This window comes from Manis javanica, chromosome 3 (genome assembly GCF_040802235.1).
Source record: "Manis javanica isolate MJ-LG chromosome 3, MJ_LKY, whole genome shotgun sequence".
NCBI lineage: Eukaryota > Metazoa > Chordata > Mammalia > Pholidota > Manidae > Manis > Manis javanica.
In genome coordinates, this window is record NC_133158.1 from 15,032,561 (window position 1) to 15,059,231 (window position 26,671).

Below are 26,671 nucleotides of genomic sequence, written 5' to 3' on the forward strand. Positions count from 1 at the left end.
AAATCAAGTCAGTCTCCTCCAGGGTCTACCTTCTTAAACAGCACCAGTGCCTCCCAAAAGGTATCACTGACTAGTGACAATTAAGCTGGACCAAGATGTATAGGTGATAATAACAATGATAATGATCCCAGTTACCCATTATGGAGACACTGATATACAAATCTGCAACCCCTAATACATACATGACTTCATTTCACACTTACGGCTCCCTGAGGAAGTATTATTAGTAAAGCTATTTTACAGATAGGGAAACTGAGGATTCTAGAAGTTAAGTCACTTGCCTGGGGTCACACAGCTAACATGTGGCAGATGCAGGATTCAAATTTAAGGCCAACTCCAGAGTGACATCCACTGAGTGAAAAGGCACTCTACAGAGGAAAGAATATGCACAAAGGCAGGAAGGAATCTGCTATGGCCATACACTGGGAAATAAGCTCAAAGTGTGAAGGACAGACCGTGAATACATCACACACAACTGGTCATGTGAGATTAAACTGAATCTGCTAAACAAGGAAGAGCAGTAAGAATTTTGAGCAAGAGGAAAGTCATGAAGGAATCTAGATTTTCTCATGTTTATGATGCTCATGAGAAGGTTATTTATAAAGAAAATTATATTTATATGAAGTTTTTCAGTGCTACATCTAGCACCTGAAGACTGGGAACAGTTTGAGTTTTGCACATCAAATACTTTTAGCACTGATATTTTTCCCCTGTTATACACATTCCATCTGCTTCTTTCCCCATACTGAAATGATTGGTATATTCATTCAAATAAAAGCCTGAAGACAAAAAGTATTCTAATACTTGGCCCACATTTAATTTGAGAGAAATAAGAGATACACAAATCCCTTAGCTTATTCTGTGTCAAATGAAAGAAAGGGAAAAAAAAACATAACTTAGGTAGTTTGTTTACTCATCTGGTTTTCATCTTAAAAGTAGATCAAGTAATTTCTTTTTAACTTTTTCAATTCATTTCCTGATTTTGCAGAAAACCTAAAAAACTCAGATGGAACCTTAGTACTATTTATGAACATCTGTTAAATGTTGCCAATTCCTGTAATAACCACCTTAGGGAATAGTGCAGCATCTTAAAAGCATAATTCCTCAGGTTATATTTATTCTGTTGCAATGTAAAGAAAGAACGATTTTCATTTTCTTTCAAAATGATGCAATTTTTGACTTCACATACTGGCATCTCCCTGGAAAATATCAACCAAAAGCATACGCGTAATATATTCATTATTAAAGCATCTGATGCGTTGTGCACTAAATACAGTTTAACACTCGGGTGTTATTGCAAAAGCATTAAGCATTTTTAATTTTTATCTGCTGCTGCTATTTTTAATAGCTATTATTGTATTCCTTCTGGATTGGTTTGAAATACTTGCTCAGTTCAGACCAAAAAAGAAAGAAGAAAAGAAGGTAAATTGGTGAGTGCCTAATTTGTATGAGGCATGTGCTGTATTTGTCTTTTTTTAATCTGAGTCATTCCTTGAAGTATGTATCATTATCCTCAATTTTATAGTCAAGTAAATTGTGGCTTAAGTAATCGAAGTAAAGCTGGGATGAGAGCTCTGTTCTGACTGTATAGTCCATATTCACTCTATACCAAGAAGCAAGGAGACAAATTTCCCCCAGTTTCTAAACACTACAGAGATTGCTACATGATCACCAAACCCATTTTCTCTTCTTCCTATGTGTGCATTGAGACTATATTTCCCAGTCTCCCTTGCAGTTCACTGTGATCACCAAGTGAATTTTAACTAATAAAATGGGAGCTAAAGTGATGTAGTCCCTGCAAAATCTCCACATGCAATCCTCTGCGCTCTTTTCCCCTTTAAGCTAGCTGGAATGAACACAATCCCTAGGTCATCTTTGGGAGCCACATGTTAAAGAGGGCAGAATGAAATAATGAAAGCCTGGATTTGTGAGTCTCCACTTTAAGGCAGACCAGGAATACCACAGTGGTCTTTGATATGACTAAGAAATTCCTCTTTATTGTATTAAGCTGTTGAGAATTAGGCAGTTTATGGGTCACAAAAGCTATCATTACCTAATGAAACAAAATAGAAAAAATATTATCTAAGTAAGTCATAATAGAAAATAACATAGTCAATCTAGGAACTACCATACAAATACTAAAGCAGCATTTTTGAAAAAAAAAATTTAGTATTTGGGAATTTTAAAAGTAAGATATCAAACTGTATGCACAGTATTTTCTCAAATTTAAAAAAAGTTCTCTCTCGATTATATTTATGCAAATATATACTCAGAAATTAATGTTGCTGAATGAGTAAATAAATGGCTAAGAAAAATGAAGGGAACTATGTTAACACTAAGGCAAGTTCCCTCTGGATAATGGGATTAGAGGAGGTTTTTACTTTTTTATATCTTCTGTATTTTCCAAAATCAAAATAGTGAGCGATTCCTTTCTGAATCAAAAAGATTTGCTTATATTTAAGCCTTATTTTAAAAGGCCAATATATCCAGACAGACAGAAAATATGCAGCTAGCTATATGCCCACTTACCCCAGACAGCTTCTCTACATTTGTGACCCCATAAGGTACCCTCTGATATTCAGAACTACTGAACTGTACACTGCGTAAGTCAAAGGCCCTGGGAAGAAACAATTCACAGGGAAGTCTTGGAAAACGAGACTATGTTCCAACAGAACTTCTTGTTCATTCACAATGAAGTAGCTTTAAAAAAAATAAGTTAAGAAATAATTTCATTAATGGCACACTGAAAATACAGAAAATGAAATGATGTCAGCTACCGCAGGTACATAGTCATGAGCACCCAGAGATCTGGTGATATTCAGACCCAGTCCCTAAAGGAAAGCCTTTCCCTTTGGTTTAAATGAGAATTACAGGAGAGCACACTTTCAAATGCTCAGTATGATACCAGGTGCAGGGCAAGAGGTCAAAGGGTAAATGCAGGCACTATTATGTTTATTGGTTAAAATGCAAGTAGAAGAATCAATCCTTGCTTTATTATACTGCCAAAATTCAAGTTGAGGCACTGACTTTCAAAGCGTTCTTCTCATTGGTTTCTAAGGAAACTGAGAGCGAGCTACATGGGTACTTATATAGCCTGCCTGCCCACAATGGCCTTGATCTTGCCCTTCCTTCTGCAGGTCTCCTGCTATTTCTATTCAGTGAACACCATAAAACAATTATGGAAAAGATACTCTAGCACAGAGAAATTCTAAGGAGACAGGCAGGAAAGCCCATTTGTATTTGCAGACTCAGGAAGAAGAGAAAAGAATATCTTATAAAATGGGGGATCTCTGTAAAAACATATACAATGGGAAATGTTATTAAAGCCTACAAATTGTTGGACAGGATCCTCTTTATAAACACAGTTAGGAAAAGTCTATAGTGTCAATCCAGGTGTTCTTTGTAAGGAGCATTTGTAAGTATACATGAGCAAGTGAAAATTTTCTGAGTTACAATAATTACCACGCATTTACTATGTCCCAGGACCAATGATAAGCACCTCTGTCTAGATGAGTCAGGGTTCTTAGCAGCAAGCAACAGAAAAATAACTATAGCGGAAATAAGCATGAAGTGAATTACAGAAAAGATATGGGAAGGCTCACCAAGGAGGTTGGATGAATCAGGATTAATAAATGGGAAGAACCCAAGAGGGTGAGCAGCCAACACAGTCAAAACACCCCATATGAACCATCTATCTCATGAGGACACCACCATTACACCTGGAAATCAGATGCTGCTTCACCCCTGATAGGCCACATTTGCCATTACTTTTGCTTCTTTGTATTCCTGACTCCAGATTCAAAATAATGGGCAGCTGATACAGTGGTAAAATGAAAATTTTCTCCAAAGAACTCAATGTGATCCTCACCTGCCATTGTAAGACAATAATGCCCATCATCTAAGGACACAGGATCTCTTTGGAAAATCTTAACCACATAATATGGTATGACAAAGCCACAAGCGTTAAGGAGGCTTGCGAAATGTTTAATTGCTTAAAGGATTAAAAGTACATGTCAATCAATAGTCAATTGGCAGCAGTTCCATTTTTATATAAAATACAATTTCTTAATGCTTTAAGTAATTCACTAGGCTTTAGAATGTGATTTTATAAAATGAAAAGAATAAGTTATCATATTGATGAAAGCAAACATGTTGTAGCTGAAAGCAATCCAAAGCCAGCCAAATTCAATAAAAGCTCCTTATCTCCATTTTAGGAAGCATGTCATTACCTCAGAAAAGATTAATTCTTTCATTCATATTTCAATTTCTTTCCTGGCAAAATATAAAACTATGAGTTTTTTAAATACAATCTTCTTGCTTAACCATATGCTGAGTCCCACAGCAACATGAATGGAATAATTAATAAGGTGTGTATATTCCCAAAACTAAAAGGTAGTGAGTGGCCCGAGATAAGTTTAACTTATGCTTATATGCAATTACTCCTTTAACATAGGCTTTTGAATTATGTGAGAGACATTTTACTTCATTCATCTTTAAAGAAAAGCAACAAAGACCAGTCATGCACATAGTAGGCATTCTGTTATTACCTGTTGTTTGTGTGCATTAAATTCAAACCACAGAGGAGAAAAGTATGTAACTGATAAACCTCCTGAAAAAATGATAGGCAAGGGAAACCCTTTCTTAAAGCATGATTGCAAAAGGTAGCTCATATAAACTGCTGCAGAAATGAGTATTATCTACATACTAAAAATTTAATTCACCAAATCAAATTTACTGTCTCAGTCAGACATAAGTCCATTTCTGGGCAATAAAATGAGGCCCTTACTCAATATAGTATCACTATGAACTGTTTCAGAAACCAAAGGTTTGCATTATCTAGTTCAAACAAATGTTTAAATTAAACTTTCCACAGCTATACAGCAAAACTTCCCATTGCCCAAAGAGATACAACAAAATGAATCATTAGGAAAAAATCATCTGCAGATTAGAATTTCTATAAATTGTGCCTTAGAACCTGCCACATCTCATTTTAATTCAATCTTCTAATTTTATTAATATGCATTTTCCATCTTAAAAATGCTGACTCACACATAAAAACTTCCTAAAATATCATCATTAAGTTAGCAAAGAGGAAAAATGCTCACAGGAGATTAAATCTAATCTGGCTGGGTAGAAATCCCATCTTTGTCAGTTATTAGCTGTACACCCTTAGCAAGCTTTTAACCTTATCATGCCTGTTTCCTTGCTTAGCAACGTAACAGTGTTGCATTGAAATGGCAGGATTTAGTGACTGACTGAATATAACAGACATGAGAGGCATCAGAGAGGATGTGGCAGTATCTCAGCTGGGTAAGTAGGAGATAAGAGGAAGAGAAGGTGGGGAGCAACCAAAAGATGACAAGTTCTATCTGGGCCAGAAGACAGAGACGAGCATAAATGGATGGCCAAAGAAACAACTAGGAATGTGGGTTCAGACTCAAAAAAAAGAGATTTGTGAGGTAATCTACACAGAGATTACTGGAAATCATAGGCATGACTAATACAAACATTTATTTTCAAAATGTTTTATGAATATCATTTTATTTCAAAACACATCCAAATATGAATAAAGTTGGAAGGTAGGTACATATATTTCAATCATTTATAAACTTTTCAAATTAAAATATGAAGTCTCCTAACATATGGTGGACAGAATACTGATCATCACATCTCAGATTTGTCCATAGATTTGAATCGTGACAGCAGTGAGCCCGCCCCTGGGAATTTATGATGATGGCCACACCAAAACCTTTTATTGCATGTACTGCATGTTAGGCAATTCACCTTTCCAAGTATCATAATTATAAGGTGGAGGTCCCATTTTTAGGACAATTAGAAACATGTTAGTGTGATACAGCTTTAACCTTAACCTCAAATCTGTTTGGTAGAACTACAGTTGAGCTCCTGGTTCTTGTCCATCTTGTAGTGACAAGTATGTGAACACTGTGAAATTTTGCCAGATTTTTCTTGTTTTTACTTCTCCAGAATCTCAGTGACTTGCATACTTCCTTTCATATTTACTATCAATTAATTTCATTTTTAATCACCTAGATCTGGTACCATCTCTTCTTCTAATTCAATAAATTTCCCCTCTGATCAAACTGTCTATTCAACAACGAAGTCCAAAGAAGTCCCTTCTTCCACAACTTCTCACTGAGTGAAATAGGATTAGTCATTCAGCCAGTGAGGTGCATGGGTTAGATCTCAGAATTCCCTTTTAGCTCTAAGCAGGATCAGAGAGAGGCCCTCCATGGTCATACCATCTGCAGGATTATCTATTATGGCTCTGCACAGGCCAAGGTACATACTCAGTCACATCATTCTCAATCCTTTTATTTTTTAAGTTGGTCAAGAACCAAAATGTTTTCTTAAAGGTTTACTTTCATTTTATAATTTTAATTTCTTTCACTTACACCTGCTTTTTTTGCTTGTCTTTTCTCCTCCCTTCACCCTATCCCAGCATGTAAATGCCACCTTGCAATTCCTCAAGAGCAAATATTCTTTCTGTCTTACAAGCTCAGTATACAATCTCCAACCACAAAGTAATGGTTAAATAATGCTTATAAAATAAACCCATTTCTAAGAGGTCAATTAGTTTAGCAAGTTCAATCTCCATGAAAACCTGAAAGAGAAGTCCTCTCTGCTGGGCTTTGCCTAAGCAGTGCATGGCAGTAATCAGGTGACTTTCAGAATTCCCTTAAGAAGGACCCTTAGACCAGGAATACTAGTATTTCAGGACATTTAAGGAAACAAGGGGAAAATGAAGACCAAAGACCAATCTGAACTTCACATTTTTGCTTTCATTACCCAAGTTTAGGCTAGTTTATTGTTGTTTTTCCTACCAAATAAACCAATTTTGATAGTTTTTTTAAATGAAACCAATTTCCATTTCTTAAACTGTAAGTCATTCTCAATTTCCACATTTTTCATCTGAAAATTACAAATTAATTTCCTTGTAGGATATCAGTTCTTATAAGAAAGAGGGTTCACTGATTCTTCCGCAGTTGTATCCATGCAGTGCCTAACACATATGGCTGATAATAAGTACTTGTTGAGGGAAAGACTAATCATGCATTTAAACTAACAAAACATAGACAGGATCTGGCATGTAAGTATGTGGGAGAACTCTGAAAAGGACTTAAAAGAAGAACAACTACTAGCTGAAAGAGCTTGCTTACTCTTAAAAGATCACACAAAACTAGAAAACTGAAATATAGAATCTGCCTCTATCTTGACCTTCAAACTTTGCTACAGTTGCCTGGGCAAGGTCAGTTAGCAGGTGCGCTATTCTTTATTTCTAGTAGGAAACAATTGCTCTCCCAGGTTTCAGGCAAAGAATGCACATGCACCTTTCTAGCATCTATATCTGCGCTATCCAGTGTGATAGCCACCTGCCACATGTGTCTATCAGGCACTTGAAATGTGGCTAGTATGTAATGAGAAGTGCTGGAGGTATGAAATACAAACCAGATTTGTAAAGATTAGGACAAAAAAAGAATATAAACCATCCCACTGATGATTGTTTATATTAGTTACCTATTGAAGTATTTTATATGTATTGGGGTAAAGAAAATATATTATTAAAATTAATTTCACCCTTTTCCTTTTTCTTCTCTAAAATATTAAAATACTTCTGTGGCTCACATTATACTTCTATTGGGTAGTGCTAATCCAGACTGACAATAAGTCTCTTTGCCACCAGAAGGAATGCTCACTGAAAAACAGACAGCAGAATGTGATTCCTAATATTGCAATGTTTAACTAGGAAAATCAGATTTTCTACCTGGCATCAATGTACAGTCTCCCTCAAAGGCTTACAACTGCCTCGGGAGATAAACCCACTGGCTTTAGATGAAGGCACTAGTGCAAAGCAACAAAGCTGGTACTCGGAGGGCAAAACAAACCAAAGTCAGCTTGCCTTCAAAATGCACATTCTTCCCCTTGCTCTCCTCCAGTCACTCAGAGGGAACTTCCCCCATGTTTAAGAGGCTTGAGAAGGGGTGCCAACTATCTTTCCTGACTTACCCGGCTATGGATGGACTTCTCGTTTGACACTCTACACCCTTCAACCATATTTCTTCTAGCCACTAAATCACAGGCAAGAGAACTAGGTGAAAGGGTGACTGAAAAACTCAGAAAAATGCCATAAAGTAGCATCCCCTTTGCTGCTATCTCATGTAAAAGAAAATAAGTTTTCCTAATGGGGCTTTTTTGCCTTAGCAATTCAAGTTCTCCACTCTGTCACTGTTAGTATAACTTAACCTGCAAGAAAGACTAGTGGGAAACTGATACCTGTGAATTCACTGATTTGGACAAGATTACTTCACTTGTTAGGAATTAGCTCACTTAGTCTCTCAGCCGCTTCCAGAGCTTCATTTGCTGTGTCTGCCACAAAGAATCTTTGAACCTTCACTCCGTTGTCAGACATGAGTTTCTTGCTCTGGTATTCCTGCAGATTCAGCCATCTCCTGGGGGTTACCTGAACTGTCTGGGGGAATTGGGGGAGAGAGATAAGAACACTAATAAATAAGGAGAAAAATAAGTCAATCTATGTGTACCTTCTTATATGTACTCTTAAGTAGCAAACGGCAGCACAGATTTTTAAAAGGCACAAGAAAAAAATCTGTATAAATTCTTTATGCTTAATTGTTTTGGTAATCAAAAATGTTAGGGACAACTACACACACACACACACACACACACACACACACACACACACACACACACACAAATGAATGCAGGTTTAAAAATCTGGTAAGGATTGAATAAGGTCTATAGTCCAGTTAAGAATGTACCAAATGTCAATGTTCTAGTTTTAATATTGTACTAAAACTAATATGGCAACATTAGGGGAAGTTGGGTGAAGGGTGCATGAGATGCTGTACCATTTTTGCAGCTCCCTGTGAGTCTATAACTATTTAAAATGTAAAGGACTCTATTATATAATATATGTCTCCCCCATGGCCACCCGAAATCAAGCTCATAACATTATTTAAGTAACTGAATACACATAGCTAACCATTACAAGGTATTTATAGAAAAATTTTTTAACAATTTGAGATCAATGGGCCACAAGCTAGCCCATTTCTTTAACATAGTTTTAACTTAGTCTAGATACAACCATTATTCATTTAATGAGATTATCTCTTTCACACTCCAAATTTGACTGCAGTAACATGAAAAAGTCACTATTAATTAAACTAACTTCCTAAAAACTGCAACTGGTATATTAAAGTAATCTTGCTTAAGTATCATGTAGAAGTGGTTTTCCAATATACACCATCAATTACTTTTTATCTGTGCTGAAAGAAAATAATCAGAGGGCAGAAAGACATGAACAGTACATCTTCAAATTCTTTCTACCTTTATGAAGAGTGACAGTGCTTGGCATATGGAAGATACTCAAAAAATACCAGTTATGCCAAAGGAAAAAACCCTTCCTTTGTCCTTTTCTTCCCTCATATAGATGATTTTTCATTCCCAGAAATTGACTTTCCCTAAAAATAGAAAAGTAGAAGTCCTTCAGATCTAAAATAAACACAATGCAATTTACACACACTAGTAAAAAATTCAAATTTCAGTATGACGAAGCCTAAAGATATTTCTCTGTTCCACTTTTACCATTATTGGTAATGATGTTTTTAATGTTGAAGTCTCCTGTACTTCATCTTTAGAAAGAAATAATACCAGGATAAAAATAAATTGCCAGGCAATGCTCACATCACTTACTATATATGATTTATTAATCTTACTTCTGGATTTTTAAGTCTTGATGAAACATTAGTAATTTGAAAAACACAGTTCCAAAAATAAAAATACTCATCGACTGAATAGTTTTAACAGCATGTCACACAATGTACAAAGAAAAATTCAAGTTTAGGCATTGAGTAAAAGCCCCCTAATGAAAGAAAAGATTAAATGTTAGATATGTGCCATATTCTAGGACCACCTTTAAAAGATAAATGGGGAAGGATCAATAGATTAAGTCTATGTTAACATACCAACATAAAGCCATTAACAGAAGAAGGAAAAAAAATGTTTTAAAAGGTGCATCTCAGACAGACTAAAAATACCCACAGTGCGGTGGTGGTCAATTCCTTTTCATCAGAACACTCATTGTATTAATTTTAGATATGTTAATGCAATCTGCTGCAAACTAATTACAATTGATCCAGAGACCAGCTTCATAGACATATAATACATATTGACTGTTTCTGCATTGACTCAAATGAAAGCTTACTTAAAATTCGTTGCTCTTAAATTGAAAACCAACACAGTGAACATAGTTTCTAAGCCACTGCTGACACCCATGCTATCACCCACAAAGCAGTCACCTTACAGAATAATCACCTATCTTTCTCAAACCTAAATTTGGAAGACTAGGGTCCCTGAGAGGGTCTAAAACTTCATTAACTCAATTTCACGTATTAAGAATGTGTGAAGGCGGAGCCAACATGGCGGCGTGAGTAGGACAGTGGGAATCTCCTCCCAAAAACATATATATTTTTGAAAATACAACAAATACAACTAATCCTAAAACAGAGACCAGAAGACACAGGACAACAGCCAGACTACATCCACACGTGCGAGAGCCCAGCGCCTGGTGAAAGGGGTAAGATACAAGCCCCAGCCTGGCGGGACCCGAGCACCCCTCACCCCAGCTCCCAGCGGGAGGGAGAGGAAGCCCAGGACTGCTAAACACCCAGCCCCAGGCACCTGCACCAGAGCGCAGACACAGTGCATGCGTGGAGGGCTGGAAACTGGGAAACAGGGCAGCAAGACCTCTGAGCGGGTTCAGAAGCTGATGCCCCTGTGACAAAGAAAAGCGAGTACTTTTTGAAAGCCTTAAAGGGACAGGGAACTAACAGCTGGACAGAAACAACACAGCTCACAGCCCAGTGGCTGGAAATTACAGGGAAAACCGGGCACACTAACCCCCTAGGCAACAGCTCTGAGACCCCTCACGGAGGTAAACAACCAAACAGTCCACCTGTCCACTACCCCTCCAAGCGCTGCAAAAGCAGAGAAACAGCCTAAGGAAGACCACAGCCACAGAAAGGGAGCTTCCTGCATATCAGCCGGGCAAGACACAAAGACCCAGTCTACACGCAATTACCCAAGACAAGCCACTAGGGGTCGCAGTTGTCCCAGTAAAGAAAGGCCAGTAGCAAGTGAAAAGTTTGGCCCTCCCAGCCATCAATAGCACCTGTCAACATGAAAAGGGAAAAAAATATGATCCAGACAACACTAACCCAGACAGCTTCGGCATCTGCTACATCTTCCCCTGAGAAGGAACCTGGGGAAATAGATTCAACCAGTCTTCCTGAAAAAGAATTCAAAACAAAAGTCATAACCATGCTGATGGACTTGCAGAGAAATATGCAAGAACTAAGGAAGGAGAATACAGAAATAAAACTCTGGAAGGACTTCAAAACAGAATGGACGAGATGCAAGAGACCATTAATGGACTAGACAACAGAACAGGAACGCAGAGAGGCTGATGCAGAGAGAGATAAAAGGATCTCCAGGAATGAAAGAATTCTAAGAAAGCTGAGTGACCAATAGAAATGGAACAATATCCACATTATAGGGGTACCAGAAGAAGAAGAGAGAGAACAAGGGATAGAAAGTGTCTTTGAAGAAATAATTGCCAAAAACTTCCCCAAACTAGGGGAGGAAATGACCTCTCAGACAAGAGAGGTACACAGAACTCCCATGACAAGGAATCCAAGGAGGGTAACACCAAGACACATAATAATTAAAATGGCAAAGATCAAAGACAAGGACAAAGTATTGAAGGCAGCCAGAGAGAAAACAAAGGTTAACTACAAAGGAAAACCCATCAGGCTATCATCAGACTTCTCAACAGAAACCCTACAGGCCAGAAGAGAATGGCATGATATACTTAATGCAATGAAACAGAAGGGCCTCGAACCAAGACTGCTGTATCCAGCACGAATATCATTTAAATATGAAGGAGGGATTAAACAATTCCAAGACAAGCAAAAGTTGAGGGAATTTGCCTCCCACAAACCACCTCTTCAGGGCATCTTACAGGGACTGCTCTACATGGGAGCACTCCTAAAAAGAGCACAGAACAAAACACCCAACATATGAAGAAGGGAGGAGGGGGAATAAGAAAGGAGAGAAATAAAGAATCATCAGATCGCATGTATAATAGCTCAACAAGCGAGTTAAGTTAGACAGTAAGATAGTAAAGAAGCTAACCCTGAACTTTTGATAACCACAAACTTAAAGCCTGCAATGGCAATAAGTACATACCTTTCAATAATCACCCTAAATGTAAATGGACTGAATGCACCAATCAAAAGACACTGAGTAATAGAATGGATAAAAAAGCAAGATCCATCCATATGATGCTTACAAGAGACTCACCTCAAACCCAAAGACATACACAGACTAAAAGTCAAGGGATGGAAAAAGATATTTCATACAAACAACAGAGAGAAGAAAGCAGGTGTTGCAATTCTGGTATCAGACAAAACAGACTTCAAAATAAAGAAAGTAACAACAGATAAAGAAGGACATTACATAATGATAAAGGGCTCAGACCAACAAGAGGATATAACCATTCTAAATATATATGCACCCAATACAGGAGAACCAGCATATGTGAAACAAATACTAACAGAACTAAAGGAGGAAATAGAATGCAATGCATTCATTCTAGGAGACTTCAACACACCATTCACTCCAAAGGACAGATCCACCAGACAGAAAATAAGTAAGGACACAGAGGCACTGAACAACACACTAGAACAGATGGACCTAATAGACATCTACAGAACTCTACATCCAAAAGCAACATGATACACATTCTTCTCAAGTGCACATGGAACATTCTGCAGAACAGACCACATACTAGGCCACAAAAAGAGCCTCAGTAAATTCCAAAAGAGGGAAATCCTACCAACCAACATTTCAGACAACAAAGGCATAAAACTAGAAATGAGCTGTACAAAGAAAGCAAAAAGGCTCACAAACACATGGAGGCTTAAAACACACTCCTAAATAATCAATGGATCAATGACCAAATCAAAATGGAGATCCAGCAATATATGGAAACAAACGACAACAACAACACAAAGCCCCAACTACTGTGGGACACAGAAAAAGCAGTCTTAAGAGGAAAGTATATAGCAATCCAGGCATATTTAAAAAAGGAAGAACAATCCCAAATGAATGGTCAAATGTCACAATTATCGAAATTGGAAAAAGAAGAACAAATGAGGCCTAAGGTCAGCATAAGGAGGGACATAATAAAGATCAGAGAAGAAATAAATAAAATTGACAAGAATAAAACAATAGCAAAAATCAACAAAACCAAGAGCTGGTTCTTCAAGAAAATAAACAAAATAGATAAGCCAATAGCCAGACTTATTAAGAGGAAAAGAGAGTCAACACAAATCAACAGTATCAGAAACGAGAAAGGAAAAATCATGACGGACCCCACAGAAATACAAAGAATTATTAGAGAGTACTAATGAAAACCTATATGCTAACAAGCTGGGAAACCTAGGAGAAATGGACAACTTCCTAGAAAAATACAACCTTCCAAGACTGACCCAGAAAGAAATAGAAAATCTAAACAGACCAATTACCAGCAACAAAATTGAAGCGGTAATCAAAAAACTACCAAAGAACAAAACCCCCGGGCCAGATGGATTCACCTCGGAATTTTATCAGACATACAGGGAAGACATAATACCCATTCTCCTTAAAGTTTTCCAAAAAATAGAAGAGGAGGGGATACTCCCAAACTCATTCTATGAAGCTAACATCACCCTAATACCAAAACCAGGCAAAGACTCCACCAAAAAAGAAAACTACAGACCAATATCCCTGATGAACATAGATGCAAAAATACTCAACAAAATATTAGCAAATTGAGTTCAAAAATACATCAAAAGGATCATACACAATGACCAAGTGGGATTCATCCCAGGGATGCAAGGATGGTACAACATTTGAAAGTCCATCAACATCATCCACCACATCAACAAAAAGAAAGACAAAAACCACATGATCATCTCCATAGATGCTGAAAAAGCATTTGACAAAGTTCAACATCCATTCATGATTAAAAACTCTCAACAAAATGGGAATAGAGGGCAAGTACATCAACATAATAAAAGGCCATTTATGATAAACCCACAGCCAACATTATACTGAACAGCGAGAAGCTGAAAGCTTTTCCTCTGAGATCGGGAACTAGACAGGGATGCCCACTCTGCCCACTGTTATTTAACATAGTACTGGAGGTTCTAGCCACGGCAATCAGAAAAAACAAAGAAATACAAAGAATCCAGATTGGTAAAGAAGAAGTTAAACTGTCACTGTTTGCAGATGACATGATACTGTACATAAAAAACCCTAAAGACTCCACCCCAAAACTACTAGAACTGACATCGCAATACAGCAAAGTTGCAGGATACAAAATTAACACACAGAAATCTGTGGCTTTCCTATACACTAACAATGAACCAACAGAAAGAGAAATCAGGAAAACAACTCCATTCACAATTGCATCAAAAAAAATAAAGTACCTAGGAATAAACCTAACCAAAGAAGTGAAAGACTTATACTCTGAAAACTACAAATCACTCTTAAGAGAAATTAAAGGGGACACTATCAGATGGAAACTCATTACGTGCTCGTGGCTAGGAACAATTAATATTGTCAAAATGACCATCCTGCCCAAAGCAATATACAGATTTGATGTAATCCCGATGAAACTACCAGCAACATTCTTCAATGAACTGGAACAAATAATTCAAAAATTCATATGGAAACACCAAAGACCCTGAAGAGCCAAAGCAATCCTGAGAAAGAAGAATAAAGTACGGGGGATCTCACTGCCCAACTTTAAGCTCTACTATAAAGCCATAGTAATCAAGACAATTTGGTACTGGCACAAGAACAGAGCCACAGACCAATGGAACAGACTAGAGAATCCAGACATTAACCCAGACATATATAGTCAATTAATATTGACCATGGACATACAATGGTAAAATGACAGTCTCTTCAAGAGATGGTGCTGAAAAAAACTAGACAGCTACATGTAGGAGAATGAAACTGGACCATTGTCTAACCCCATATACAAAGGTAAACTCAAAATGGATCAAAGACCTGAATGTAAGTCATGAAAACATTAAACTCTTGGAAAAAAACAGGCAAAAACCTCTTAGACATAAACATGAGTGACCTCTTCTTGAACATATCTCCCCGGGCAAGGAAAACAACAGCAAAAATGAACAAGTGGGACTATATTAAGCTGAAAAGTTTCTGTACAGCAAAAGACACCATCAATAGAACAAAAAGGAACCCTACAGTATGTGTAAATATATTTGAAAATGACAATCCCGATTGAGGCTTGACGTCCAGAATATATAAAGAGCTCACACACCTCAACAAACAAAAAACAAATAACCCAATTAAAAAATGGGCAGAGGAACTGAACAGATAGTTCTCCAAAAAAGAAATACAGATGGCCAAGAGACACATAAAAAGATGCTCCACATCGCTAATTATCAGAGAAATGCAAATTAAAACTACAATGAGGTATCACCTCACACCAGTAAGGATGGCTGCCATCCAAAAGACAAACAACAACAAATGTTGGCAATGCTGTGGAGAAAGGGGAACCCTCCTACACTGCTGGTGGGAATGTAAATTAGTTCAACCATTGTGGAAAGCAGTATGGAGGTTCCTCAAAATGCTCAAAACAGACTCACCATTTGACCCAGGAATTCCACTCCTAGGAATTTACCCTAAGAATGCAGCAATCAAGTATGAGAAAGACAGATGCACCCCTGTTTATCGCAGCACTATTTACAATAGCCAAGAATTGGAAGCAACCTAAATGTCCATCAATAGATGAATGGATAAAGAAGATGTGGTACATTTACACAATGGAATACTAGTCAGCCATAAGAAAAGGGCAAATCCTACCATTTGCAGTAACATGGATGGAGCTGGAGGGTATTATGCTCAGTGAAATAAACCAAGTGGAGGAAGAGAAATACAAAATGATTTCACTCATCTGAAGAGTATAAGAACAAAGGAAAAACTGAAGGAACAAAACAGCAGCAGAATCACAGAACCCAAGAATGGACTAACAGGTACCAAAGGGAAAGGGACTTGGGAGGATGGGTGGGTAGGGAGGGATAAGGGGGGGGAAGAAGTAGGGGTGTTATTAAGATTAGCATGCATGGAGGGGTAGGAGAAAGGGGAGGGCTGTACAACACAGAGAAGACAAGTAGTGATTCTACAACATTTTGCTATGCTGATGGACAGTGACTGTAAAGGGGTTTATAGGGGGGACCTGGTATAGGGGAGAGCCTAGTAAACATAATATCTGTCATGTAAGTGTAGATTAATGACAAAAAAAAAAAAAAGAAAGAAAAGGGGGATTACTCCCTGATAGGATAAAACAAACTGTAAATCAATAATTAATGCATGCTTTAAATATCCTTAATTTTGACCACTTAAAGGGTGTCAGATGATCAGCTATGGAGGTATATTTTTCGGATAATATTCCTTTCTCTTAAAAAAAAAAAAAAAAGCAGTTCCTGTGTGGTGACCTCCAATGAGTTCTACACAGTGGTATAAAGGACATATAAAAGTGTACGCAAAGGGTCTGTTTGTGTTTATACAGAGGATCAAAGCCTAATTTGGCTACTCAGGAAATGAACTAAGATACGATATGAAAAAGATCTTCCAACATCAGCACTCTCTGGAAGACTCATACCAGAAGATGATCATCAAAAAACCCCAACAAAGATCCACGCGCTGCTACAGCTGTAGATGCACTCATCCCACTGGTTCCTGGACTTGCCATGGGAATGAAGAAGGAGATATCTAAGCTGGCTTGTGCATACAGTAAAACAACAAATTTGACTGGATCTATACTGTTGGATCTCAACCAAGAATTAGGAGAAGTGCAAATTGTAGCGCTCCAAAATCTTACAACTACAGACTATCTACTGTTAAAAGAACATATGGGATGTGAACAGTCCCCAGGAATGGGTTGTTTTAATTTGTCTGACTTCTCTCAGACTGTTCAAGTTCAGTTGAACAATATCCACCATATCATAGATAAGTTTTCACAAATGCCTAAGGTGCCTAACTGGTTTTCCTGGTTTCACTGGAGATGGCTGGTAATTATAAGTCTGCTTTGATTATGTAACTGTACTCCTATTATGTTAATGTGTGTGCACAATTTAATTAGTAGTTTAAAACCTATACATGCTGAAGTTACTCTACAAGAAGATATGTCAAAGAAATAATCAATCTTCCCATGTTTTCTTCCACCTGCTACTTCTATAGCTTTTCTTCTTCCTTCCTAATTACAACCCCTAAATAGAATTCATGCCTCATATCGAATTTACCGAGTATCACAATTCTTTCGTAAAGATACCTCAAGACAAATGCTGGGCACAGAAGCCACAGGGCATAAATATGCAAAGAAGTAAAAAGCTAACCTTTTCAAACAATAAGGCTTCTATCTCACTTACCAACTTTACATTTCCCTGTATGGCCCCGGAAGATGACTGGTTAGCCAGAGACGGGTAAGGTTCCTCAAGGGAGGAACAACCTAAGACAGACACAGTCGCAAGGGGGCCATCAGGTCAGAAATTGGGGATCAACAGAGGTGAGGCTTAAAACCTCACCCCCCATGTTTTGAGAGAAATCTTCTGCATCCGTGGATGTTTTATTGCCCTTGTCTAGCTTGGATTAACACTTAGTCTACAGGCACACACCTGATCATCTACATTTGCTCTCTTACAACACTAAACTATGTTTTCTACCTTTATCTTGCATCTACCTACCTCTTCAGCATTTTATTAAAAATAATAATAATAAAGAGAGAAATGTGGTATCCACATATAAATCAAGTATAAAAATCAAATGAATATTCATATTTTAACTGATTGTTTATAGTTCATAATGCATGAGCAAAACCGAAAGTTTCTGTGATGAATGCCCTTGTACTGTTCACCATGTAACTTATTCCCTATGTAAGAATTTGTTCTCCATGTAAGAACTTGTTCGTTATGCTTCAGAAGATTGGAGACTGACGAAAATTAGGCTTTGGGTGGATTAATGATCGTGCATTGAGCACTGACTCCCCTATACAGAATTTTATTGTTGTTAACAACCATTTGATCAATGAATATGAGAGATGCCCTCTCAAAAAACAAACAAAAAAAAGTACAGACTTCCAATTGGAAAATAAATAAGTAACCAGGATGTAATGTATAGCATAAGGAATATAGTCAAAATATTGTAACAACTTGTACACCTGCAACTAATGTAATACTGTGTGTCAACTATCCTTCAAAAAAAAAAAATTAAAAAAAAGAATGTGTGATACATCTAGAGAGGAACAACTTCGGTCTATTTTTGAAGGAGAAGAGAAACTTGCTAAGCAAAGAGATGATATAAAGTATGCTGGAAATGTAATCAACTGCTGAATAATCATAACAATAATAATTATAGTTTCATCTACTATTACTGAGCATTCACCACATACTTGGCATTATACTAAGTACTAATGTCATCTAGAGGTGTCTAAACAATCATGAACAGTCACTTATTATTATCTCTTTCTGTAGTTATCACTAATGCAAATCAACACGTACTCCTGACCTTCCTCTTCCAATCTCTTCCTTGCCTGAACTGAGGTTAGGTGAGGCCATGCAACTAGTTCTGGCCAATAAACTGTGAATACATATGGTATGTGATATATCTGGGCCAACATTTGATTGCCAATCCTGCTACTCATCCAGGTTCTCTCTCTGACGTGGAGAATGGGCATATTCAATACTGCAGATAATCTATCAGCTCGGGGACACAGTGAAGACAGACACATTCCCAGGTCACTCTCAATGAACTTGTAATAACAAATAAACCTTCGTGGATTTTTAGACCCTGAGATTCTGGGGATTATTTGTTACTGCTGCAGAACCTAGCCTAACTATAGCACCCAGATTAACAAAACCATTTTACAAATTAGAAACCCAGGCTGAAGGCTAAGTCACTGACCTAAGATGACAGGCAGTTGTCAAACAGAAAAGCTTCTCTGATCAACAGTATTGACTGACTGCATAATCCTACTGCTTTCGTGTGTTTGTACTCTGACTCCACATTCCCAGAGACCCCTTGGATAAAGATTGAGAATGGGATAAGTAAGATCATGTTCCTGTATTCTGTCTTCAGAAGACCAGATGTCTACCAGGAATGACTCTCATGAAATGTTGGCTCAGCACACATAAGGAAAAATAAAACTACTATTCAGATTTTGGGAGAGAGGGAGATGGAGATGTGAGCAAGTGCTATCCTAAGATGCTAGAATGGTGGAGGTAGTTTATTTCAATTCCTAGGAAGAAATACCCTGAACTAGTTATCTCATTGCAAGAGAAATCAGATATCTCCCAGGGAATCCATGTGGGTACAGGAAGTGAGTTTAAAGATCATGTAGCCCAGTGTTTTTCAAATGCTTCTTCCAGTTACTTGCCTGCTTGCCTTCAGATCACACCCCAAGTCTTTTCCAGCCAGCTTCTGCCTGTATTTCAGACTGTTCAGAGACTGGACTGTGAGAGAAAGGCACCAGGTTTTAGTCTTACTCTTTCTGATTCAGGCAACAAAGGCGGCAGTGATCACATCAACTCTGAAGCTCCGAACAGCCCTTCCTACCATAATTCCAGCTCCTACTATCCCCCCACCATGATTCCTGCACCCAGTGGCTAGATCTGGACTCTGATAACACCATCTCCTTCCACTCCCTGGGCTGGAAGAAGATTCCTGCTATCGCCAATCCATGGGTTACCTTCCCAGCCCCTGTTGCCTTCCAGTGGTTTCAAAACCTTTGTAACTAACTGCCCTCCCTTGTTAAATTCTATTAAATGACCTGGTGCTCATTAAATGACAGAGCCTGAAGGTACCCTTCTAAGGCATAGGAGAAGAAGCAGAAAGGCATTGGCCAGTTCTAAAGGCAACTTTGGACCCTATTCTGCAGCAGCTTCACAGGCAGTCACATGTTTCATAAATTGGGGTTCTAAGGTAGGAAAGGACTACCAGGGTCCAACCTCGTCTTTGTACAGTCAGGATCCTTTAGACCCAAAGAGAGAAAGTAACATGCCTAGAGATTCTACAGTGAGCCATGGGCAGGATGGAAACTGGACTCATCTCACTCTTCCCTCCTCCTTTCACGTGGATTTTGGCAAAGCGACCATATAAGGAACAGCATCACTTTCTCAAAACAGCTGCAGTGGGTGGGAGCCTGGGTTTAGTTCCTTCCGGACTTGTGAGCTGACCTTTCCATTGCTCCCCTCCCTTCGATGCTTCTTTGACAGAGCAAGCATTTCCAAGCTTGGAGGGGAAAGGAAAAATAAAACTTAAAAGAAAAGCAGCACATAAAGATTTTAGGGCCTATGGGAACAACAGAGCAAAGGCAGAAGAAAAAGAATGAAAAATGAGGGAAAGGACAGAGAGAACCAGGAGATGAAAAGACAATGACTAAGTGAGCAAAATTTCACAAGAAAACTCAAAGCTCAAAATTAGACAGCTATAGAAAAAAATGACACAGCCAAGAAATCATCCTTTGCCCAAGGTTTTAAAATTTGAGGCATACAAACGACTGGAACAGCAGCACTGGAGGAAAAGAAAAAAAAATCAGTGAAAGGAGAACAGAAAGCAATGTCACTGAGCTGGGCTCCTCCCAAAGGGAGAATGTGTGAGCCCCATCTGTCCACTGGCTCCTTGTACTCCCTTGTCTTTCTTCAGTCTGACTTTCCACAGCTCTGCTTCACTCAGGAACGCAGCACAGTGAGTATGAGAAAGAAAAAAATAAAGGCTTGATAATACAATTGGGAAGGTATGCTGAAGTGAGCATTCTCATCACCAACCACGTCAATAAAATACTACCTTCAAAAACAATTTGACAGCATCTATAAAAACTAAAACACCCACACCCTCTGAACTGGAAAGCCCACTTCTTGGGTGTCTGCCCTAGCAAAACCCTCATGTACTAGGGATACATGCAGAGATCATCTGTGTAGGACTGTACATAATCAAAGGTCAAGTTAGAGGAGATCTACATGTCCATCAAATAGGAGCCTGGCTAAATAAATCACAATATATTTAAAAAGTAAGAAGCAATTAAAATATCTGTGATGACACAAAAGCACCCCGCATCCATGTGTTCCCTACATTCTCAGTTCTCATGTAGCTAGTAGAGCAGAACTTTCAAGCAAACACATGCAGTGCTCCAGCACCCTTTACACTAGCTACAAGGTCCTGGAAGCCACATGTGGAGAAGATGGAGTCGCAGGGAGGAAGCAGCCTGGATTATTGTGTTACTGCATATAAGACTGTTGCCTTGGAGTCACCTGACCCCCATTTATATGAATGAGAAATAAACCTTTAACGTGTTCACCAGTGACCTTGGGAATAATTCTAATAGACTCACTGACTAGTCTAGCGGGTAAGTATTAATGTACTAACATTGTTCTCCAAGGCACATAACCTGAAAGAAAACAGCACATTTCTTTCAATATATAACATAGAATAACATGTATGTTTCAGACACACATATCCACACAAAGCAGCATTCTTTATCTTTTAAGGATAGACACTTGTATTAGCAAGCATATAGGAAAAGGTCCAGATGAAGTTCACCAAGCTTAATGCCAGGAAATTTGAGGGGCACAGACCAGAAAGATGGTGATCAAAGGAAGATTTAACCTAATCTATGTATTTTTTTAATTTTTATATTAAAAAATTATTATTTGTGTAATGTTAATCAATCTACTTAAAAACAATATTGAAAGGAAGTAATAAAACTTATGCCTTAACCCAACTGCATAGCCTCAAATCTCTATTAACTTTTCTGGAAAACGAAGAGCTTGTACCCTTATTTAAATGTAGCAGGTCCTTCAAACGCAGTATGAAATAGAGGAGGGGGAGCAAAAGCTTACATTCTCTATTACAAAGAACCACCACCTCTAATATAAACTCCTCCTATTAGAAGAGGCTCTTAAACCTCATTTCAAGCTCTCAACAGCAATGATGACAGCAGAATACAAACAAGGAATTAGCTGTAAACTCAGAGAAAAATGTACTTCACTCTCATTACAGGCATGGCACAGAAGGCAGATGCTCAGTGGGCTGTGGCAGGCCAAAAGTTGGTATGTATTTGTTATATTTTCATTTTTGCCACTGTTATTCTGTATGTACGTTAGCCTCCAGAAATCTACCTTAATCATGTTACCTAGGAAATACTAGGCTTCAAATAAACCTGTTGGTGCAAATGAAAAAAACAGATATAGATATGACTCAATATTTCTCAATATGAGTATCATAAAATCAAAGGACTGCTTGCTTAAAACAGGCTCTGATGAAGAAGCCGTTTCATTCTTGCCCTGTAAAAGAGATTAAGTGGAATCCTGTTTGTAAGAGAAAAATAATAATAAAATTACTTTTTTGTTTAGTCCCTAATATGATGCCAGGATATCAATTCATCCATCAGAAAGAAAACATGCTAAAGAAACAGATAAAGAAAAGCAACATCAGGATTAGAAGAAGACTAAGCCTATGGAAAAGAAAAAATATGTCAGACATGGAAGAAAAAAACAGGACTGTGGGTATTTGACACTTTGCTACATTTCATTTGGAGTCGGAATATATCATACCCTTTGTCTAAAACTAGAATGTTCCTGACCCCTTTCCATTTAGGTTATCCCCAGTTTGTACAGTGTAAGAAAATTAATGAACAATTTAATGAGTCCCGTGTGGCTGGGTTCTGACACTCTAGCAAGGGTACAGAGGGACCATACTTACCTATGGAGAAGAGAAATGACAGCGGAAATGAGTTTCCTCATTTATAAAATGGAAGAAACCACCAGACCCATCCTCCTAGGTTGTTTTGAGGATTAAATGAGTTAATATATGAAAATCAATTGGAATAGTGCCCAGCAAATGATAAGTACTCAAAAAAATGTTTGCTATGATTATTTAATGCAGAAATACAAAAGGGAGAAAAAGTATAACAAGGAGACACTTACCAATCATTAGTGATAAGTGCCCAGGGTGTCCTGCTGTTTATTCCAAATGCATTTGGGGAGGTATTATTAAACTCTAATACTAGAATCTCTATACTTAAATCACCTAACAATCACAGAAAAAGAGAGAACAGTAACGTATAAAAGAAAGGACCAGACAAATCTCTGGATTTGTCTTAGAAAAGGCCATTCAGCTGGTTAAGTGACAGTCAAAATTTGAATCCAAGTCACTGCCTAAAAATCCCATGAGCTTTGGTATTCCAACCGACTTTTTTTTTTGGTTAGTCTGTGAATCCTGTGTCAATAAAAAGGATTTGGAACCACCATAGACAAAACTATACTGCCATTTGTGACCTCAAAATACAGTTTTCCATTTAAAAGAAGGGAAAATAAAGCAGCTGACAAATTGAGAACACCAATAAAGACGGTATGGTACCTAAAAACAGTGTTGAGTGTATGTGGAATTTAATTAGAGGAGATGGCTAGAAGAGAAAGTAATTTAAAGTTTACTGATCAAGAGAAGAAATATTTGGGCTCTTTACAAGAAATCAGAGTAGGAGCCCAAGGCCATTTTTGCTCCACTTACAATGCATACCTAATAGTAATGCCTCTCTGTCTAAGGCCTCCACAGTAAGGGGGAAGCATCTGTTTAAAAAACATAGAAAAATAATCTGTCTTACCAAGAAAGAATTGAAAGTTGAACTTTCAGATTATCCAGAAATTGGGTCATATCAGGTTCCTATTTTAGGATTAATTCTTCGTGGGGTTCCTTTGAGAAACTCCTATTTTTAAAACAAACTGAATACTAGCTAACATGTAGGATTGATATGAAGTTACAGAATCTATACTATATACTTGACATTACCTCATTTAATTCTCATAACAACCCTATGAGGAAGAAAGAGGCAGAAGCCCATTTTACAGATGAGCAAGTTAAGGCATAGAGAAGCTACATGCTTGCTGAGAACAACAGAGCTGGTGAGAGGCAGAGCCATATTTCAAATCCAGCTGTTCCTGACACCAGGGTCTGTGCTCCTCAAGGAGACAGTAGTGATGAATCATGTTCCAGCTCATAAAAGTGAGTCCTGAGCAGAGAAATTACCTGAGGCACGAGGAGAAGCAGGAGGTGGTTCATAGGTTTCACTAGGGAAGGTATAGAGCTGTCCTGAATGTGAGGTTCAGGGAAAAAATGGGAAGCTCTGAGTAAGAGACAGGTTCTTGGATGGGTTTCACTAAGTCAAAAAATTAAGATTCTCAAAGATACTGCCTCATCCTTTTTATCCTAGGTGCAGCAGAAAAGCAGCATATTTTTTAAGGAGCAGAAATGTAAAACTCTTTGTAGTAAGGACAAATGCCCGAAGGAGAGTTCACTGTGTAACTCAACACTGCTGCTCTGCCAGCAGTGAGAGAGAAAGGGAGGGAAGAAAATGCAACCTTGATAGACATTAGCATATTAACACAAGCAGAAACAAATATATAAAAGGCACTGAAAGTACTGAGCAACATCCTTTCAAAATGCCTGTCCTTCCCCTAGTAGTGTGCCAGCTCAATTACGCTGCAGAGGAAAATAACCCTAATTTTATATTGTGAACAGAAGTGAACAAAATTTATTTATATAAAAAAAGAAAACATTAAGGTAGCACAAACACTTTATTTGCATTCAGCAACTACCAAAGTAATTGGCAGAACCTGTACTTTATTCATTTGTCTAATAATTGTCCACTGGGCATTTGTAATGTGGAAGGTACTGTGCTTGGCATCCAAGATTACCGGTCCACAGCACAGAAAAGGTTTTTTGCTGTCGCAGAACTTCCATCCTAGAAGAGGAGGCAAGGAAGAAGGATATGAACACATAAATGAAGAATGTAATTAGAGAGTGAGGAGTGCTATGAAGGAAATAAAATAAGACATGATCAATTACAGAAGCCAAGTGTAGACTGAGTAGTGACCTCTGAGAAAATGACATCTGCACAGACACCTGAAGATCAAAAGGAACTGTGATCATAACGATCATAAAGAAACTGTGAGGAGAAATCTACCAAAAATGGTCCAAGGGTCTGAGGCAGGAACTAGGAGTAATGCAGTGAGAGATGGTGAAACAGACCATGCGGTGCTTGGAAGCCACAAGCTTAGATTTTATTCACTCAAGAGTTTTAAGCAGGAGTAAGATCAAATTCACATTTTAGAAAAATCACTGTCTTCTGTTTAGTGAATGAAACCAGTTACGAGGGGTACATACACTCAGCCAGACCAGAACCAGCCACCTTTCTGTAAACAGCCAAATGGTAAATCTTTCAGGCTTTGAGGCCAGAGAGTCTGTCACAACTGTTAACTCTGCCTTTGTATCATAGAACAGATCATAAATAAGAGAATGGGCATGGCTATGTTCCAGTCAAACTTTATTTACAAAAATAGGATTTGGCTGGAGGTAGAAACAGAAATGAAGGGATTCTGGATGTTGTTTGGTGACAGAACAAAGCTTACTCATGGATAAGATGTAGGGTTCAAGGTGAAATCTAGTATGAAATAGACACATACATATACACGTGCATGCCACACACACACACATACTTTACACAGTTCATATAAACCTGGTGAATCTCATGTACCTGCTAGTCTTAAAAATACATTTCTTTTACAAACAAGCTTAACCTTGGATTGTTTTCCCAAACTGGCCTTTGCATCACACTTAATTATTGAAACTCCCATACGCCATTCCACCACATGAGAGCCTCTGGGTCTTTGATCTTATAAACTTCTTCCATTATTTAATATTAATCCCAGGAGGTGCCAGGCCAACTGCCCTGCCATGGCCCCTCCCTGCTACAGGGACCCATCTGCAGCTTCTCTCCAAGAAGAAACCATGAGGTCTCCTTTGATTAAAGAGACATCATTTAGGAATAATAACAAAGAAGTAGAAACTAAGGTGTAATATGCTGTAGCATATCTAATGGAATACTGTAAAATAGTTCAAAGGAATGAGCCAGCTCTTAAAATACATCAATGCAGATATTTCCAAATCAAAACACAGGGAAAAACAAGCAAGTGATAGAAGGGCAGAAACAGTACACATCAACAGGAGAAAAATATTAAACAATTTTATAGTAAGAGATGAACAAAGGGTTCAGAGCATATTACCCCCAAAATATACCATTCTGGAATACGGATTATTTTGAGCTGAAAATACCCAAAGGTGAGCAGACATAAGACAAACTCTGCTCCCCTCCTCCCTCCACGAGGAAAAGCAGGATGATTCTTAATCATGGGAAACAAATCTACACTCTTAGCCCAAAGCTAGCACTACCGGAAACAACAGAATAAACCTTACTAACTAGTCCTTATCTCCAGTTAGTGTCTCCTGAATTACCTTTTTTTGCTGCCCCTAGAAGAGCAAAGTCCTTTTCCTTTGTCCTGTTACTTCTCTGTACTACATACTGTTCCTTTTCTTAAGATGCTACATAAGCCCAAGTTCCAACCACCCCTTTGAGTCCCTCATCACTGAGTTCTCCCACGTGCATGTGCGCTGCACTTCTTAATGAACTTCTTTGTTTTTCTCTTGTTAATCTGTTTCTTTTCAGTCTAAT

The 26,671-nt window shown here is 38.0% G+C and overlaps 1 protein-coding gene across 5 annotated transcripts in view; it reads right to left on the bottom strand.

Annotated features, from left to right (window-relative positions):
- Window positions 1-26,671, bottom strand: part of SUCLG2 (succinate-CoA ligase GDP-forming subunit beta) — a 578,416-nt gene that overhangs the window by 506,557 nt on the left and 45,188 nt on the right. For all 5 annotated transcript variants that reach the window (XM_073230875.1, XM_073230874.1, XM_073230876.1 and 2 more), the window contains exon 2: window positions 8,347-8,488. In XM_073230875.1, the coding sequence (XP_073086976.1) occupies window positions 8,347-8,488 (142 nt within the window). The remainder of the gene's footprint in view (window positions 1-8,346; window positions 8,489-26,671) is intronic.